We start from the raw sequence: 18,790 nt of genomic DNA, 5'->3' as shown, positions 1-18,790 counted from the left end.
CACTCTAACCAAGTGCTCAGCGTAGTGGTTCAGCCGTGGTTGGAGGTTCCATATCTAACTCTTGTGGATTGAAAAAAAAAAAGCGAAAAAACATTGGTCAGTCTTATATTGCTTAGGGCGCTGGCCATGAGTCGAGTGATTAGTCTCACCGCAACTAGCTGTGGGATCCATTGATCACAACAATAAAAAAAAGTTCACACTCCAATCAAGAGTGTCATTTGTTGTAAGATAAATATTTTTCCTTATGTCTAGAAAAAAATAAATGGTTTTGGAACTTGTTCCAGAAAATGAGAGATGTGTTCCCCTACGTCATAAGGGGTGGTGCATGGTGGTGTAAGAGGTAGAGAGTGCAGTCAGGTCAAGTTCTACAATGGGTGGTGTACTTTTAGATGACACTCCAAATTGGATAGAATATCTTAAAGTCTAGAAGAGCAATATGTAAGCAAATGAGCAATGCTTGAGTTATGAAATGATCAAACTTGTATTTATAGAATTTGAAATGAGTGAGTCATTGTTAGTAGCTTCTAAGAAAATAACCTTACTTGAATAGTATTTGAATCAATAACTCTATCAGTTGCCCTGAGCTCGACTTGCTAATTGGACGAGTTAAGAGTTTAACTTGATCGTCTCAAACACGGTGTTCACGAGGTTGTGAATCTTCTAGGACGACCATGATGATGATGGGCAAAGTGTCCATTTGGATCGTTTAGAACGAGAGCCCCCCAACATAGTATGTAATGTATATGTGATGTCAAGATGACAAAGTAATGCCAAATACTATGATACATATATCAAGTAGAAAGCAATCCAAGATGCAATAAAAGCAATCTAGGACAAACTTTTAAAATCTCCATAAGTCAGAGATGAAATGATCATCTTATCTTGTCATAAGTCGAGATAAGGTATTCAAACTTTTGTGTTTGATCGATTCTTTAAGTTATAAACTTAAATCGTTGTAATTGCAAAGAAATTATACGATATCATTTATGATTCAACATGTAAGGTGAAATAATAAAGACATGTGTTGCGATTTTTAATATATCCACTCTTTCAATCTCATTCAAGGTTGCACACTTGTTCATAATTCTATCAAATTTTAAATTGGGGTGAACATTCTAAATGATTATGTCTTTCTCATTACCCTTTATAAATACATGCATTTTAGACTTGGCATTTCTTTACACTAGGCTTTCTGCATTCTCATCTTTCTTCGAGATTTCAAGGGTGTGCCCTGCGTTTGAGTATAAGTGCTCGCTGGTTTATCATCTAGCTTTTTCCCTTCATCCTTTAAAGTTTCCACATCTTCAAGTATACTCCCATCTTTTATTTTCCTTCCCTAATTTTTAGTTTCAATAATTGAAATTGTTTATTGGGGGAAATGAGAGTTAGAGTAGTGCCAACAAAGATTTTAACTTATAACTCGCTATTGAGGTTTCTCCCACCCCGTTGCAAAGTGTGGATCTGTTTCCACTTCTATTGGATAGATTAGATAAACTCGCTATGAAAAGTTAACTGAGTTTATCATTAAGCTTGAGAAATTCCATCCTCATTGAGGGAGAAAGATTGGAAAAATGAGAACCTTCTAGGGAGTAAATGTTCATCCTTGCTAGGGTTTGAAGAGGAAAGGAAAAGGCGGGTAACGTCGAGTGGTGAGTTAATCTTAAAGGATGCTCTAGGGGTGTAGTTTTCCTTATTTTCTTAATTTTCCGATGTACCAATTTCTTTTTCTATTTCTTTAAATATGTGACATTAGATGATTGGAAGTTGAGTTTGTGTGTTCCTAGATTAAACAAGAGGAGTATGAATAACGTAGGTGCATAAGAAGGCACCATGAGCAAATCTTGTCCCTCCCGCTACGTGTTCGCTAGTCCTTACCTCTGAAGGAATACCTCTCACTTATCGTTGATGAAGCTTTTAGCTATACCCATAACCTCATGGTGATGGGTGCGATATACAAGACTTTTATGGGGATTGGCAACATGGGTTCTATGCAGGAATGCAAGATGGAGGAGATCCTTTGTTAGCAAAACTTCATGCTATGAGTCCGATTGCTTAGAAATTGTGGATACGCTCAACCATGGGAGGTTCAAGTATCATGCACGTGCTAGTATCTTTCTGGATATCCATCCCTTCCTTTTGCGGAATTGAGATATTTGCCTTCGTTATATTTCTCATGAAGCTAACGGCCTTGCAGATTACCTTGTCGGGTTGGGTGTTAGCCTACAATGTGTTTTCACTAGTCTTGAGGTTCCCCGAAAATTGTTGCTCCCTTCTTGTCCACGGATGTTTTAACTTTGTAGTTTTTATTGTTAGTTTTCCATTCACAATAAAAGATAATTCGCGCTTTAGACCCCTTAAGTCACAATTGTTAAAAATGCTTGTTTAAACTTTGAGGTCAAAAGTTCGATTCTAAGGGACATACTCGTGGGAAAATATTTAATATTTACCACACCTAAATGGAATACAATTATTTTGAGTGACTAAACCGAAAACAAATAAAAATATATTTTTTTTGGTTACAAGAGAAAAGCTAATGGGATATAATATAAAGGCTAAAAAGCATTTTTGGCCCCTAATGTTTCAAGTTTGTGCAAATTCTGCCCCTACGGTATTTTTGTTGACGTTTCTACCCCTCATGTTTTCAAACAGTGCACCCTCTACCCCTCCGCCTGTCAGGCTTTCTCAGGAGCGGTTCCTGAGTGGATTGGAGAGATGAAGAAGAGTATATGAAGTTGATGATGATCAAGGAAATGATATAAATTAAATTTGCTTGATGTATATATCAATTATGTATGTAACTGAACTGGTTAAATGCATGTTTTGCTACTTACAGGTCTTGAGTTTGAATCTCCCATGCCCCCTTTTTCCAATTTCACTTGTAATTTCCACGTGGCAGGTCCAAAAAATATTAAAAAAAAAGTCAAATCAGCTCATACCGTTAGTTTGTTAACGTCTGACTGACGGAGGGGTAGACGGTGTACTGTTTGAAAACATGAGGTAGAAACATCGACAAAAATAGAGTAGGGGCAGAATTTGCACAAACTTAAAACATCAGGGGCCAAAAGTGCTTTTTAACCTAATATAAAGAAGTTCATCAAAATTAAACTCAAAACAATAATAATAAAGGCTTAATTGCACTTTTGCTCCCTGATCTTTCACCTTTGTGCGATTTACCTCCCTCATCTTTAAAATGAGCGAATTCCCTCCCTCTTCTATTAATATGTGCGATTTAGGCCCTTCCGTTAGTTAGCCGTCCAATTACTAACGGCGGTTGCTATTTTCACCCTCCCTTTTACTAACCACACCCCCATATCAGAAATAAAAATAAAAATAAAAATAAAAAAGGAGGTAAATTGCACAAAGGTGAAAGATCAGGGGGCAAAAGTGCAATTAAGCTAAAAAATAAAAAAATAAATTAAATACAATTAATAGAAAATAAAAAAAAAACTGAAAAAAAATATTTTTATAAAAATCAAAGAAAAAATAATAAAATAAATGAAATAAGTTAAATACAAATAATAGAAAATGAAAAAACATTTTTATAAAATAAAAAAAAGCTGAAAAAAATATTTTTATAAAAATCAAAGAAAAAATGTTTTTATAAATTCAAAGAAAATAAAATATTTTTTTTAATTGAAGATAGAAATTTAAAAATAAAATAAAAGAATAATTATTTTTAATTTAGTGTAGGTGGTGCAAATAGAAACAAATTCTTCTTTTATTTTATTTTTAAATTTCTATCTTCAATTAAAAAAAATATGTTATTTTCTTTGACTTTATAAAAACATTTTTTTCTTTGATTTTTATAAAAAAAAATTCAGTTTTTTCTTTGATTTTATAAAAATATTTTTTCATTTTCTATTAATTGTATTTAACTTATTTCATTTATTTTATTATTTTTTTTTTGATTTTTATAAAAATATTTTTTCAGTTTTTTTTAATTTATAGTTTTTTTTATTTTCTATTAATTTTATTTAATTTATTTAATTTATTTTTTTATTTTTATTTCTGATAAGGGGGTGTGGTTAGTAAAAGGGGGGTGAAAATAGCAACCACCGTTAGCAATTGGACGGCTAACTAACGGAAGGGCCTAAATCACACATATTAATAGAAGAGGGAGGGAATTCGCTCATTTTAAAGATGAGGGAGGTAAATCGCACAAAGGTGAAAGATCAGGGAGCAAAAGTGCAATTAAGCCAATAATAAAATCTGAGGCGATCTAAGAAAACAAAACCCTAGCCCTTGAATTTAGTGTATTTTAGCCCTTGCCTAGAATTCCATTCACCACCACCGCAAAGCTCACCATAGCATAGCATACCATATCATGGATGATCTGGAAAAGGGGATTCTTATTATGTTTGATGAATCGGGCGCTATTGATGATGAGTTGAAGAAACAGGCGAAAAATTATTGCAACGATATTAAGGGGAAGCCATCCGTTTGTAGATTATGCATTGAAAAATTATGTTTTACAAATCTTGCTCAAGTCCAATTTTGGTGCCTACAGACCTTACATGAAGTCATTCAGACACGATACACGACAATGACCCCGGATGAGAAGCACATGATTAGGGGCTCCGTGTTTTCGATTGTTTGCCTTCAAGACGAAAATCTGATTAGGGTTTTAGAAGGCCCTGCATTTATTAAGAACAAGCTTGCACAAGTTTTGATTACTTTGATTTACCTCGAGTACCCCTTGATTTGGTCCTCCTTCTTTGTTGATTTTTTATCGCATTTGAGCAAGGGGACTTTGGTCATAGACATGTTTTGTAGAGTTTTGAACTCCCTGGATGATGAGTTAATTAGTCTGGACTACCCTAGAACTCCCGAGGAGTTGACAGTTGCTGGGCGTGTTAAAGATGCAATGAGACAGCAGTGTGTATCCCAGATAGTGATAGCTTGGTATGACATTATTTCTATGTACCAGAATTCTGACCAAGAACTATGTGCTAGTGTCTTAGATTCCATGAGGAGGTATATTTCTTGGATTGACATTGGGTTTATTGTCAACGACACATTTATCCCCTTGTTCTTTGATTTGATTTTGGTTGGTGCCCCATCTGATCAGCTTCGTTGTGCTTCAGTCAGATGCTTGTTAGCAGTAGTTTCTAAGCGAATGGAGCCCCAATCAAAACTCTCCTTGTTGCAAAGCCTTCAAATTAGTCGTGTATTTATGTTGGTCACAGAGGATGCTGATGCTGAGCTGGTTTCTGATATAGCTGCTTTGCTTTCTGGGTATGCTGTGGAAGTCTTGGATTGCTTTAAACGCGTAAATTCTGAGGACGCTAAAGGAAACTCTATGGAGCTATTGAATGAAGTTTTACCATCAGTTTTCTATGTAATGAAGAACTTTGAGGTAGATGCTACATTTAATATGGTTCAATTTCTTTCAGGCTATGTTGCCACTTTGAAGTGCTTTACTCCTTTGAGGGAGGAACAGCTACTTCATGTAGGACAGATATTAGAAGTTATCCTTGTGCTAATCCGTTATAATCCTGTATATCGCACTAATCTGGATGTGATGGACAAAATTGGAAAAGAGGAGGAAGATAGGATGGTAGAGTTCAGAAAGGATTTATTTGTATTGCTTCGCACCGTGGGTCGTGTAGCACCTGATATAACTCAGTTGTTTATTAGAAATTCGTTAGCAAGTGCTCTTTCAAGATCTACAGATACCAATGTGGAGGAGGTCGAAAGTGCCCTTTCTCTTTTGTATGCACTTGGAGAATCCCTAAGTGAGGAAACCATAAAAAATGGGAATGGGTTTTTGAGTGAGTTGGTGCTTATGCTTCTATCCACGAAGTTTCCTTGTCACTCTAATAGGCTAGTTGCTCTCATTTATTTGGAGACTCTGACAAGATATGTTAAGTTTATTCAAGACAATACTCAATATATTCCTTTGGTTTTGACCGCCTTTCTTGATGAAAGAGGCATACATCATCCAAATATCAATGTAAGCCGTAGGGCCAGCTATTTGTTTATGAGGGTTGTAAAGTTGCTGAAAGTGAAGTTGGTGTCTTTCATAGAGACAATTTTGCAGGTATCGATTATACTATCCATCCCTCTTACACCTTTTTCTGAATTTTAAATGTACTTAATATTTTAAGTGTAACTCCTGCATTTTTTTGCTTGCCGTTGATGTGCTTGGGTTAATCTTATGGTTGGTTTCCAACTACTCTATGAATCCTGAATTCTTTTAAATGTTATTTCGAAATCAGAGCCTACAAGATACAGTTGCACGGTTCACTATTATGAATTCTACAACAGAAGATCTTTCAGGGTCAGAAGATGGTAGCCACATTTTTGAGGTATTTAGTACACTATTTACATTTCTTAAAGTTTCAGGATTAAGGATATTTCTGTGAATTTTAGCAATGCGTTTATCTTCTCATATGTTAATTGACACACTTTACAGGCGATTGGGTTGTTGATAGGAATGGAAGATGTCCCTCCTGAAAAACAATCGGATTATCTATCTTCTTTGCTCCGTCCTCTTTGTCAGCAGGTTAATTTTTTTACTGGAATCTGTTACATATTTTTATCCAAAAATAATAAACGAAACATTGCAAATACTTGATTTCTGAGAAATAGTTTGCCCCCACCCTCGTCCCTTGATTCCAAAAAATTTCTGCTTAGAGATTGTTGCAGCTGGTATTTGATGCCATATAATTTCCTACGCTTGTTTTAAACAGGTTGAGGCATTGCTCTTAAATGCCAAATTAGTGACTTATGAGGAGACTAATTCCAAAATTACTATAATCCAGCAAATTATCATGGCAATTAATTCCCTCAGCAAGGTACTTTCGTAATTTGGGCTTCTGCTTTTCCTTATACATTCATTTGTAAATGCCTTAAAACTTATTATATTGAAATGATAAGATTTGTATTTATAAATTTGTATCCTACTATTAAACTTCAAAGGATAGCGTTATGGGAACACGTATCAACAGTTTCATTTTTTACCTCCATTCTTATTATTTTTACATGATCTAGGGCTTCAGTGAGCGTCTCGTAACAACTAGTCGCCCTGGAATTGGCCTCATGTTTAAGCAGGTTAGTATTTTCAAGTTGTTTTGGATCATGTTACCCGGAGGTGTCTATGGTTTGTCAATGTATACTTTCTGTCATTTTTATGGTTAGCAGCTTTAGAAAATATTATTGTCATTGTCTCGTAGATCAAAGTTTTGGACTTCATTGTTGTTGTCTAGAAGCCATCTTTGTTACATCTCTATTTTTATTAAACTTGTATATTTGTTTCTTTATAATATATTTTTTCTAAATCTTGTCATCCTTTCTTTTATGTAGACATTGGATGTACTTCTCCAAGTTCTTGTTATATTTCCAAAAGTTGAACCTCTGCGAAACAAGGTACGAATTAGATACGATGACTGAATTTTTCTTTTACACATGAGTCTGTCATTGTCCCCTAATATCTGTGCAATACATGTAGGTAACCTCTTTTATACACCGCATGGTGGATACACTAGGAGCATCTGTGTTTCCTTACCTTCCAAAGGCACTCGAGCAGTTGCTTGCAGAAATTGAGGTACATGTTATCTCTAATTTCATTCAACTTAATCTTTCTTCCATTTCCAGATTTAAATGCATTTCTTTGCTTTACTATTTGTGCATTGCTGATTATTTTGGAACTGCTGGTGTTGTGGTGATTGTACAAAGAATTGGAATGTAATGGCATTGAGAATATTATTGATATCTCTTGTTATCTTCTTAATTTTTTGTTGGGCCATCTTCAATATGTGATCCTATTAGGCTGCATAATATGCGTGTATGGCAATGAATGCCTTGTTTTTTAGTATCTTGCATGTGTCATAGTGTTTTGGCTTTCTGCTGCTTTAGAATATTACTTTCCTCTGGAGGCAGGATGTATGTCAGAGTACTGTGCTTTAAGTAGATGTAAACATGTCATATTAGTCTGTGTATCTTCTTTGTGAAGTAAATTTGTGGGAGCCTAGTCCTTTTTTTTTGTAACTTTATTAGAACTGAGCAAATCCCTGTTAGGCAGTTGTTTGACACATCAACAAGAAAGGTGCAAGATTTACTGGCACTGTGATAGAATTAGACCTAAATTACCTATTACTAAGGTCTATAGGAGGCGCCACAAGAGGGCCTTATCTGATGGTGTGTGTTAGTAGCCAAACGGCCTTGGGTTTCTCTATTAGGATTAGTTTTCGGGAGAATTAGGTTTTGGGGTGGCTGGTTATTGGATACCAGTTTGTAATTCTCTTGAGAACGTTCTCTTCTCTAATGTTAGAATTTAATATAAAATCATTCATGTGACCCTTACCCAACAACTTAAGCTTTTGGGATAAGTGGTTACTTGACATGGTATCAGAGCCTCTATGGCCGAGAGGTCTAGAGTTTAATACTTGCTTCCCTCACTTTCTAATTAAAAAGTGGAATTTAATTAAGCACATGTAGGTGGGCTTGTGCATTTATCCACGCTTAAAGCCCAAAGGGCTCTTGCGTGAGGGGGCGTGTTAGAATATAATATAAAACCATTCATGTGACCCTTACCCAACAGCTTAAGCTTTTGGGATAAGTGGTTACTTGACATCTAATAATACTATATTTAAGTATCAATTCAGAACTCTTGTCTCCAATAAGGATTTGCTTACTGTTTGGTTGATCTTCCTTATCCATTGGGTACCAGTTCTAACACACTGCCACAATTTTCTTATATTTTTTTGTATCATATATGTTTTGGAGCATTTTTAATGCGGTAGACGGTAGTAGGTTGAGTGGTTGGTTAAAAGTGATCCTAATTCAAGGTGACTTTGATAAATAACCGGGGTTAGGTAGTTAGTAGTTAAGTGGGGTCAGTAGTTTGTTAGTTAGTTATAGGGTTAAGAGGCATGTTGCCTATAAATAAGAGTGATTAGAGAGCATTAGGTTATCTTTGTTTTCACTTTGGAATTAGGGTTTAGAGAGCGTTGGGTCTCTCTGGTTCTTGGGAGGGTGTTTGGGATCCTTTCCTTGTATCTTTCCCCCAATTCCTATTTGGGAATTATGGTTTTACCATTTAATAATATCAGATTTGGCTGATAACAATGATAGAAACCAGCCAAATCTGATATTATTAAATGGTAAAACCCTAATTCCCAAATAGGAATTGGGGGAAAGATACAAGCAAAATCTCAACTGAGGAGTCACATTAGTAACCTAACAAAGTCTAAGGACCAATCTGCAATCCCTAAAAACCAAGGGAATTTTTTTTCTGTAAAACAACTAAACACTTCGGCTAAAAGGTTGGAAACATACCATAACTTTATTTAGATAACTTGTTTCCCGATATACAGTAATAATAGTTTACAATACCATAAGTAAGGTTCAGAATAAACATGCGCACTTTAACAGTGGCGGAAGCAAGACTTTAATAACAGAGTTCTCATAAAGTAAAAGAGACTCCAACATAATCCACAAGAAGAGAAGCAAAGCTGCTTCTCATACCTCTACTCCACCGCTTACAACTCGATCTCCAACTCGAGTAGCTATGCCTCGGCGGAAGGATCTCCATCGCCTAATAGCGTTAAGCGCCCAAACAACAAGTAGCAAATAGAAAGGGTTAACTCCATGCAATTACCATGTATAAAAGAGAAAAATCATGTTGTTCGAATTTAATTACCTGGCATGGTAAATAACTAGCAACATAACTCAACTCATATATCAACAACTTAAACATAAATCGGACTCAGATAATAATAACCTCAACAATGTAACATCAAATCAGATATCAATAAACCAATACGAAAATCCAACAACATAGGGTCAGGTGTTAGTTCCCTATAATGCAACTATATGCTGCTAACAAAATGGATCGATCAATATCGTCTCTCAAGACGGGACAATGATAGGACACACCTCCTCATCGCCACTTATAACGTCATACATGACGGGACAATCATAGGACACACCTCCTAATCGCCACTTAACGTCACACAAGACGGGACAATCATAGGACACACCTCCTGATCGCCACTTAGCATCTCGCAAGATGGGACAATGATAGGACACACCTCCTCATCGCCACTTGACTCAAGCCCTATATGCCAAGTCAGACAATAACAAAGCCCACCCAAGGACCAATCCAAAGTAACCACATGTTCCATCCACTAGGAAGCAGTAACGACAGAAACCAGTAAACGGCCGAAGCCTCTCAGAAAACATTTTCCAAATTCAGCATAATAATCATAATCATCTGCCAATCAATATAAACATCTTCATCTCAAACACAGGCAGTGCGATAAAAGCATGCAAGACTCAAAGACGCTCTAAAACCGAGTTACCCTTACCTTCGTGAGTAGAAGTTGGGCATGGAAATTGCGAACCTAGAACAAAGAAAACACAATCATCAACACAAGCTTCACTAGGAGCAACAAGATCTACTAATACTAATCGAAATCGTAAAGAAAGCCTCTAAAGCTTCAGAGTTCCTATTTAGGCACAAATTGACAACGGAGACTTCGTTCGCTAAAACGAGCATAACTCGAGCTACAGAACTCAGAATGACACGAAACCGGCGCCAAAATTTCGACAATTGAAAGAGCTACGCAATGGCTCAGGTCATAGAGACCCAAAAATTATTTTTGGACACGGTACCCAAGCAATTAGGTTTCGGCCACTATGGAAAATAGGGTTTTCGAACTTTTTCTTCGATCTAAATCAATTCACAAGGTAGTTTTAGGGTAAAACTAAGGCAAAGAAATTGTCGGAACAATTTTCGGACAATCAGGTCGAAATACGACTATCCAGGGGCATTTTGGTCCAAAATAAAGGCTCAAAACTTCAAAGTTATCAGTTCGGAAAACAAATTTGACAGCATTGATCCTCATGACATCCGTGACAACAAATCCTAAAGGCACGAAGTCAGATTACAGCTTTTCGATAATAAAGTTTCGAAATGTGCGACTAATGGGGTTTTGAATCAATTTTTCAGATCTTGGACAACTGAATCGCAATCGGCGATTACTGACAGAGGTTTTAGACTCATGGGAACATAAGGAACATAACCCAACCAAGAAATCAAGGAAATCGGACAATTTTAGAAAAAGCTCAAAACTGTGAGCACAGAAACGACTTCAGAAACGCAACAGAAACAGTAAACAGAGGTAGGATTCATGCTAGTTACCTCAATACCTAGAAGTAGGGACGAACTGCACGAAGATTGGTCAAGTTTTCGCGAAAATTTCTCCTCTCCTCCTCTCTCCTTGCTCGCGGCCTTGAATGGGTGAGAATGAAGAGATTTTGCTTTTTCGAGCTATTTATAGGCAGGTGAAATCGCGGGAAAATGAAAATTTCGCGATTCCGATTTTTGCAGCACGTCCACCGAGGAATTCTAAGAGAGATTCTGGCGTCAGAATTCCAGAACTCAAAACAATTATCTATGATTTGGGAAAAACGATATCTAAAATCCCAAAGGCGGTGTAAGTTAATCTGTCCCGTTAAACTACTTTTTGCTGTGATGCTCAGACGACAAAACTTCCTTCTGAAGAAAGATTGGAAATGTCGAAACAAATCTGGCAACGCGGACGGAAACTTCGTTAGAAGTCCCGAATAGAAAAAGTCTTCATCCATCGCTCGAATCTAGGGTTTCGAAGCAAGGAAATTAGCGTCGTCGGACTTCCGAAAAGTGAATACTATCGTGCGTACAGTCTAGAGTTCCGAAATGAAACGCTGGTCGAAGGAAAAATAAAGAAAATCTTTAAATTTTCCAAGGATTCGAAATCTCACTTAAAACGTTGCTCTAAAGCGAAATTAGCTTATTCTGGACACGCTTGCCATAAGGCGGGTATGCAGACGACTCGCTCTAATTCCTAAAATGACTACGCAACATTCCTCAAGCAATTCCTGAACTTTATTCTTCATTAATCTTTCTCAAATATCAAACTCCTGTCACGCTTACACTGATTCTACGCGTGAGTCGGAAATTAGCTTGTTCTGAAAATCCAGGTCTTACAATACTATCCCCCAAAAAGAAAGTTTCGTCCTCGAAACTTAAGGCTCAGTGAAGAGTTCCGGATACTGTTCCTTCATCCTCTCTTCTAGTTCCCAAGTAGCATCGCCCGTGACTTGGTTCCAAATCACTTTTACCAGAGGAACCTGCTTGTTCCTCAACTGCTTGATCCTACGTTCCTCAATCCTCATTGGTGCCACTTCAAAAGATAAGTTGTCTCTAAGCTGAATATCATCTTCCTTGATGATGTGAGAGGGATCAGGAATATACTTCCTCAATTGTGACACGTGTAGCACATCATGAATCTTGGAAAGAAAAGGTGGCAACGCAATCCGATAAGCTACTTTACCGACTCGCTCGATAATCTGATACGGTCCAATGAACTTCGGTGTCAGCTTCCTCGACTTTATCGCTCTTCCCACTCCGGTAGTTGGTGTCACGCGAAGAAACACATGGTCTCCCGCCTCAAACTCTAACTCTCTCCGTCGTGTGTCAGCATAACTCTTCTGTCGACTCTGTGACGTCCTCATCTTCTCTTGTATTTGCTTCACTTTCTCAGTAGTTTGTTGTACTAATTCAGGTCCAACGAGAAGATGTTCGCCATCTTGAAACCAACATAAAGGAGTTCTACATCTCCTCCCATACAAAGCCTCATAAGGTGCCATTCCAATACTAGCATGAAAACTGTTGTTATAAGTAAACTCGATCAACGGCAACAGCTCATCCCAGCTTTCTTGACTATCCAGAACACAGGCTCGCAGCAAGTCTTCCAATGACTGTATTGTCCTCTCTGTCTGTCCATCCGTCTGAGGGTGATAGGCAGAGCTCAACCTCAACTTCGTCCCAAGCGCCTCGTGCAACGCCTTCCAGAAATGCGAAGTAAACTTCGGATCTCTGTCAGAAACAATACTCGATGGTACTCCATGAAGTCGTACAATCTCAGCGACATACACTTTTGCAAGTGCCTCCACATTGAACGTGGTCTTCACCGGTATGAAATGTGCTGACTTCGTCAGACGGTCCACAATGACCCAAATGGAATCAAATCTCTTCCTCGTAGCTGGCAAAGCTACCACGAAATCCATAGAGATACTGTCCCACTTCCACTCCGGCACATCAAGTGACTGTAACATACCCGCAGGCTTTTGATGTTCTATCTTCGCCTTCTGACATGTCAGACATGCCGCCACAAACTCTGCTACATTCTTCTTCATTCCTGGCCACCAAAAATTCAACTTTAGATCTTGATACATCTTTGTCGATCCCGGATGAATACTCAATCTGCTCTTGTGACCTTCGTCAAGAATCATCCTTCTCAACTCCATGTCCAATGGTACGCAGACACGTCCTTTGCAACGCAGAATGTTGTCGGTTCCTACCTCAAAATCCGGCGCTTTTCCCAAAATGATCAAGTTCCGTTTCTCGATCAGCTCCTCATCTAACAGTTGTTTCACCTTGATCTCGTTCAGAAAATCACTAGTGATCGTCACCATCCCAAAGCTCAATTTTCCAGGTGTCACTTGCATACCCAAACTGAGGTCGCGAAAAGTCTCGATAAGTTCCAATTCCTTAATCATCAACGATGAAACATGAATTGTCTGGCGACTCAGTGCGTCTGCTACAACATTTGCTTTTCCTGGGTGGTACAACAAAGTGAAATCATAGTCCTTGATGAATTCCACCCAACGCCTTTGTCTCATATTCAGATCCTTCTGATCGAACAGGTACTTCAAGCTCTTATGATCACTAAAAACAGTGAAAGTGCTCCCATAAAGATAGTGCCTCCAAATCTTGAGCGCAAATACCACAACCGCTAACTCCAAATCGTGCGTAGGATAGTTCCGTTCATGTATCTTCAATTGCCTTGAAGAATAAGCCACAGCCTTTCGGTGTTGCATCAACACACAACCCAAACCTTGGTACGAAGCATCGTAGTAAACCTCGTAGGGTTCCTTCTCTTGTGGTAATGTCAGAACTGGCGCGGTCGTCAAACGCTTCTTCATATCTTGGAAACTCTGTTCACAATCCTCTGTCCAAGCAAAAGGTTGGTTCTTCCGGGTGAGTTTCGTCAATGGTCCTGCAATCTTAGCAAAACCTTCGATGAATCGTCGGTAATATCCAGCTAAACCGATGAAACTCCTTATATCTGTCACAGTCTTAGGACGCTCCCATGCAAGTACCGCTTCCACTTTACTGGGATCCACAGCAATACCCTCCTTTGAGATGACATGTCCTAAAAACTTTACTTCTTTGAGCCAAAATTCACACTTTGTCGCGTTAGCATACAGTACCTTATCCCGAAGAACTTGTAATACTTGACGTAGATGTTCCTCGTGTTCTTCACGATTCCTCGAGTAGATCAAGATGTCGTCGATGAACACCACAACGAAGCGATCCAAGAATGGATGAAAGATCCTATTCATGTAGTCCATGAATACAGCTGGTGCATTCGTAACTCCAAACGGCATCACCAAGTACTCATAGTGCCCATAGCGTGTCCTAAACGCCGTCTTTTGAATATCCTCATCCTTGACTCTAATCTGGTGATATCCCGATCTCAGGTCAATCTTCGAGAAAATAGCAGCACCCTTCAACTGATCCATCAAATCGTCAATCCTTGGCAACGGATAACGGTTCTTTATCGTGACTTTGTTCAACTGTCGATAATCCACACAAAGTCGCGATCTTCCGTCTTTCTTCTTCACAAGCAGCACTGGCGCTCCCCACGGAGAAACGCTAGGTCGGATAAACCCCTTCTTGGTTAAATCTTCGAGTTGACTCTTCAGCTCAGTCAGTTCTGCCGGTGCCATACGATACGGTGCGATTGATATAGGTCCAGTGCCTGGGACTATATCAATTGTGAACTCCATATCTCTGACCGGAGGTATTCCAGGTACGTCTTCGGGGAACACATCCTCGAAATCTTGCACAACAGCAATTCCTTGTACTCCATTCTCCTTAGCTTCCACCACGGTTGTAGACATGAGAGAACTCAAAGCTCCTTTCCTCAAAGAAAGCTTTGAAAAGTACGAGTTCAGGAACTCAGCGAGTCCAGCATCGGGAAAGATAACTACCTTATTGGCGCAATCAAGAAGAACATGATGGTGGGACAACCAATCCATGCCTATGATCACATCCAATCCCTTGAGAGGTAAACAGATTAAGTTTGCTACAAACTTCTTATCTAGGTACATCCAAGGACATTCCAGACATGCAGTGTTAGTTACTAGACTCTTAGATGCAGGGGTAGACACTGTCAAGTCAAACGGTAGCTTTGACACTTCTAGCTTTAACCTTGCCGCACAAGCTATATCTATAAATGAATGCGTAGCACCAGAATCAAATAGCGCGATAAGGGAATTACCCGCAATCTCGCAGGTACTGCGGATCAGACCATCGTCTTCCTCAGCTTCAGTTCCACTGATCGAGTAGACCCTTCCACCAGCAGTAGGCCTCCTAGCCCCAGCAACATTTGCAGCAGCCTCAACTTTAGGAATCCTGCACTCTGCAGCAGTGTGGCCTGGCTTGTTGCAGTTCCAACACGCCGCAAGACTCTTAGAACAGTGGTTGGCATAGTGCCCCTTTTTGTTGCACCTGAAGCAAGTCACATCTTCCCGATTCCCAGATGGGGTTCTTAGTGCAATTGCATTTCCACCAGTAGGATAAAAGGACCCAGAAGTTGTCCCCCTACCCTGAGGACGAACATACGGCTTCTTCTGGAAATGCCTACCCTTGTCACCTCTTCCTTGGTTAGTCCTAGCCGGACCTCCACTTCCTTGGTAAGGCTTGTTCAGACCTTGGAATTTGCCCCTTGCATTATCAATGGCCTCAATCCCCTTGGTCTTCTCCACCAGCACTTGGTAGCGATTCAGTCCTAGCGGTTGCACCGCCCTCTGCAGCTCATAACACAGCCCCTCAATGAATCGCTCACACATGTAGCCTTCATCAATCTGTCCTCTAAAGTAACGGAAGTGTTTAGCCAACGACTCCAACTTTGCAGCATACTCAGCAACGGTCATGCCTCCTTGACGGAGTCTCAGAAATTGTGCTTCCTTAGCGGCTCTAGCACTTCTAGGAAAGTACTTGTCCAAGAAAGCTCCACGGAAACACTCCCAAGTGATGGCTTGATGGTCAGCCTCCATCATAGCCCTAGCCCCACGCCACCAATACTCAGCTTCACCCGTTAGCAGGTAGGTTGCATAATCAACTTTCATCTCTGCAGTTGTACGCAAGAAGGTAAAGATCTTCTCCAACTCTTGGAGCCATAAGTCAGCTTCTTCCGGATCGAAGCCCCCAGAGAACTTCGGCGGATCCTGACGCTTGAAATCATTCAGACCCCTGGTCTGAGCAGCAGCTAATTCACGTTCCTCCCGCTGAACACGGCGAGCATTCTCTTCAGCTTGGTTTTGTGCAGCCACCAAAGCAGCAGTAGCAGCACGTTGAGCTTCAGCTTCCTCCCTTGCAGCAGTGTTAGTAACTTGTTGTGCCATAAGGGCAGTCAGATTAGCAATAGCTTGCTCCATCGGATTCATGCTGTCTGAACCTTGAGTCTCGATCGGTTGTGGAAACCTCCTGTTCCTGTTTTCATGAACAGTCAAAGACCACAACAGATACTCAGGCCAGAACAACACAAAGTTCTATAATAACTAACTATGTATATACTTATATCAAATGTATAATTAACAATAACTAGCATAAGGTTATTCACTTACGAATAACCTTCAAAAATAATCTATATAAACAGTAATCAAGCACACTCTTCCTCCGATTGACACCCCATCAATCGGTCTCAGAGTTCAAACATCTTAAGCAGGCACTCTACCCAAAGCTCTGGTTTTCTAGACCAAAGCTCTGATACCACAATTGTAACACCCCAATTCTCAACTGAGGAGTCACATTAGTAACCTAACAAAGTCTAAGGACCAATCTGCAATCCCTAAAAACCAAGGGAATTTTTTTTCTGTAAAACAACTAACACTTCGGCTAAAAGGTTGGAAACATACCATAACTTTATTTAGATAACTTGTTTCTCGATATACAGTAATAATAGTTTACAATACCATAAGTAAGGTTCAGAATAAACATGCGCACTTTAACAGTGGCGGAAGCAAGACTTTAATAACAGAGTTCTCATAAAGTAAAAGAGACTCCAACATAATCCACAAGAAGAGAAGCAAAGCTGCTTCTCATACCTCTACTCCACCGCTTACAACTCGATCTCCAACTCGAGTAGCTATGCCTCGGCGGAAGGATCTCCATCGCCTAATAGCGTTAAGCGCCCAAACAACAAGTAGCAAATAGAAAGGGTTAACTCCATGCAATTACCATGTATAAAAGAGAAAAATCATGTTGTTCGAATTTAATTACCTGGCATGGTAAATAACTAGCAACATAACTCAACTCATATATCAACAACTTAAACATAAATCAGACTCAGATAATAATAACCTCAACAATGTAACATCAAATCAGATATCAATAAACCAATACGAAAATCCAACAACATAGGGTCAGGTGTTAGTTCCCTATAATGCAACTATATGCTGCTAACAAAATGGATCGATCAATATCGTCTCTCAAGACGGGACAATGATAGGACACACCTTCTCATCGCCACTTATAACGTCATACATGACGGGACAATCATAGGACACACCTCCTAATCGCCACTTAACGTCACACAAGACGGGACAATCATAGGACACACCTCCTGATCGCCACTTAGCATCTCGCAAGATGGGACAATGATAGGACACACCTCCTCATCGCCACTTGACTCAAGCCCTATATGCCAAGTCAGACAATAACAAAGCCCACCCAAGGACCAATCCAAAGTAACCACATGTTCCATCCACTAGGAAGCAGTAACGACAGAAACCAGTAAACGGCCGAAGCCTCTCAGAAAACATTTCCAAATTCAGCATAATAATCATAATCATCTGCCAATCAATATAAACATCTTCATCTCAAACACAGGCAGTGCGATAAAAGCATGCAAGACTCAAAGACGCTCTAAAAACCGAGTTACCCTTACCTTCGTGAGTAGAAGTTGGGCATGGAAATTGCGAACCTAGAACAAAGAAAACACAATCATCAACACAAGCTTCACTAGGAGCAACAAGATCTACTAATACTAATCGAAATCGTAAAGAAAGCCTCTAAAGCTTCAGAGTTCCTATTTAGGCACAAATTGACAACGGAGACTTCGTTCGCTAAAACGAGCATAACTCGAGCTACAGAACTCAGAATGACACGAAACCGGCGCCAAAATTTCGACAATTGAAAGACTACGCAATGGCTCAGGTCATAGAGACCCAAAAATTATTTTTGGACACGGTACCCAAGCAATTAGGTTTCGGCCCACTATGGAAAATAGGGTTTTCGAACTTTTCTTCGATCTAAATCAATTCACAAGGTAGTTTTAGGGTAAAACTAAGGCAAAGAAATTGTCGGAACAATTTTCGGACAATCGGGTCGAAATACGACTATCCAGGGGCATTTTGGTCCAAAATAAAGGCTCAAAACTTCAAAGTTATCAGTTCGGAAAAAAAATTTGACAGCATTGATCCTCATGACATCCGTGACAACAAATCCTAAAGGCACGAAGTCAGATTACAGCTTTTCGACAATAAAGTTTCGAAATGTGCGACTAATGGGGTTTTGAATCAATTTTTCAGATCTTGGACAACTGAATCGCAATCGGCGATTACTGACAGAGGTTTTAGACTCATGGGAACATAAGGAACATTAACCCAACCAAGAAATCAAGGAAATCGGACAATTTTTAGAAAAAGCTCAAAACTGTGAGCACAGAAACGA

General features: G+C 39.2%; 1 protein-coding gene across 8 annotated transcripts in view; it reads left to right on the top strand.

Moving 5' to 3' along the window:
- The first annotated feature begins 4,017 nt into the window (after window positions 1–4,017).
- LOC130731472 (exportin-T) overlaps window positions 4,018–18,790 on the top strand; it is a 45,724-nt gene continuing 30,951 nt past the window's right edge. For 7 of the 8 annotated variants that reach the window (XM_057583776.1, XM_057583778.1, XM_057583780.1 and 4 more), the window contains exons 1-7: window positions 4,018–6,040; window positions 6,219–6,308; window positions 6,416–6,505; window positions 6,693–6,797; window positions 6,994–7,053; window positions 7,306–7,368; window positions 7,451–7,546. In XM_057583776.1, coding sequence (XP_057439759.1) covers window positions 4,325–6,040; window positions 6,219–6,308; window positions 6,416–6,505; window positions 6,693–6,797; window positions 6,994–7,053; window positions 7,306–7,368; window positions 7,451–7,546 — 2,220 coding nt within the window. In that variant the 5' untranslated portion in view covers window positions 4,018–4,324. Of the gene's footprint in view, window positions 6,041–6,218; window positions 6,309–6,415; window positions 6,506–6,692; window positions 6,798–6,993; window positions 7,054–7,305; window positions 7,369–7,450; window positions 9,044–18,790 lie in introns of those variants that run through there. The other variant, XM_057583775.1, reaches the window with a different exon arrangement.

This window comes from Lotus japonicus, chromosome 1 (assembly GCF_012489685.1).
Source record: "Lotus japonicus ecotype B-129 chromosome 1, LjGifu_v1.2".
Lineage (NCBI taxonomy): Eukaryota > Viridiplantae > Streptophyta > Magnoliopsida > Fabales > Fabaceae > Lotus > Lotus japonicus.
Note: the sequence above shows the minus strand (reverse complement) of the source record. Positions and strands in the feature narration are given on the sequence as shown.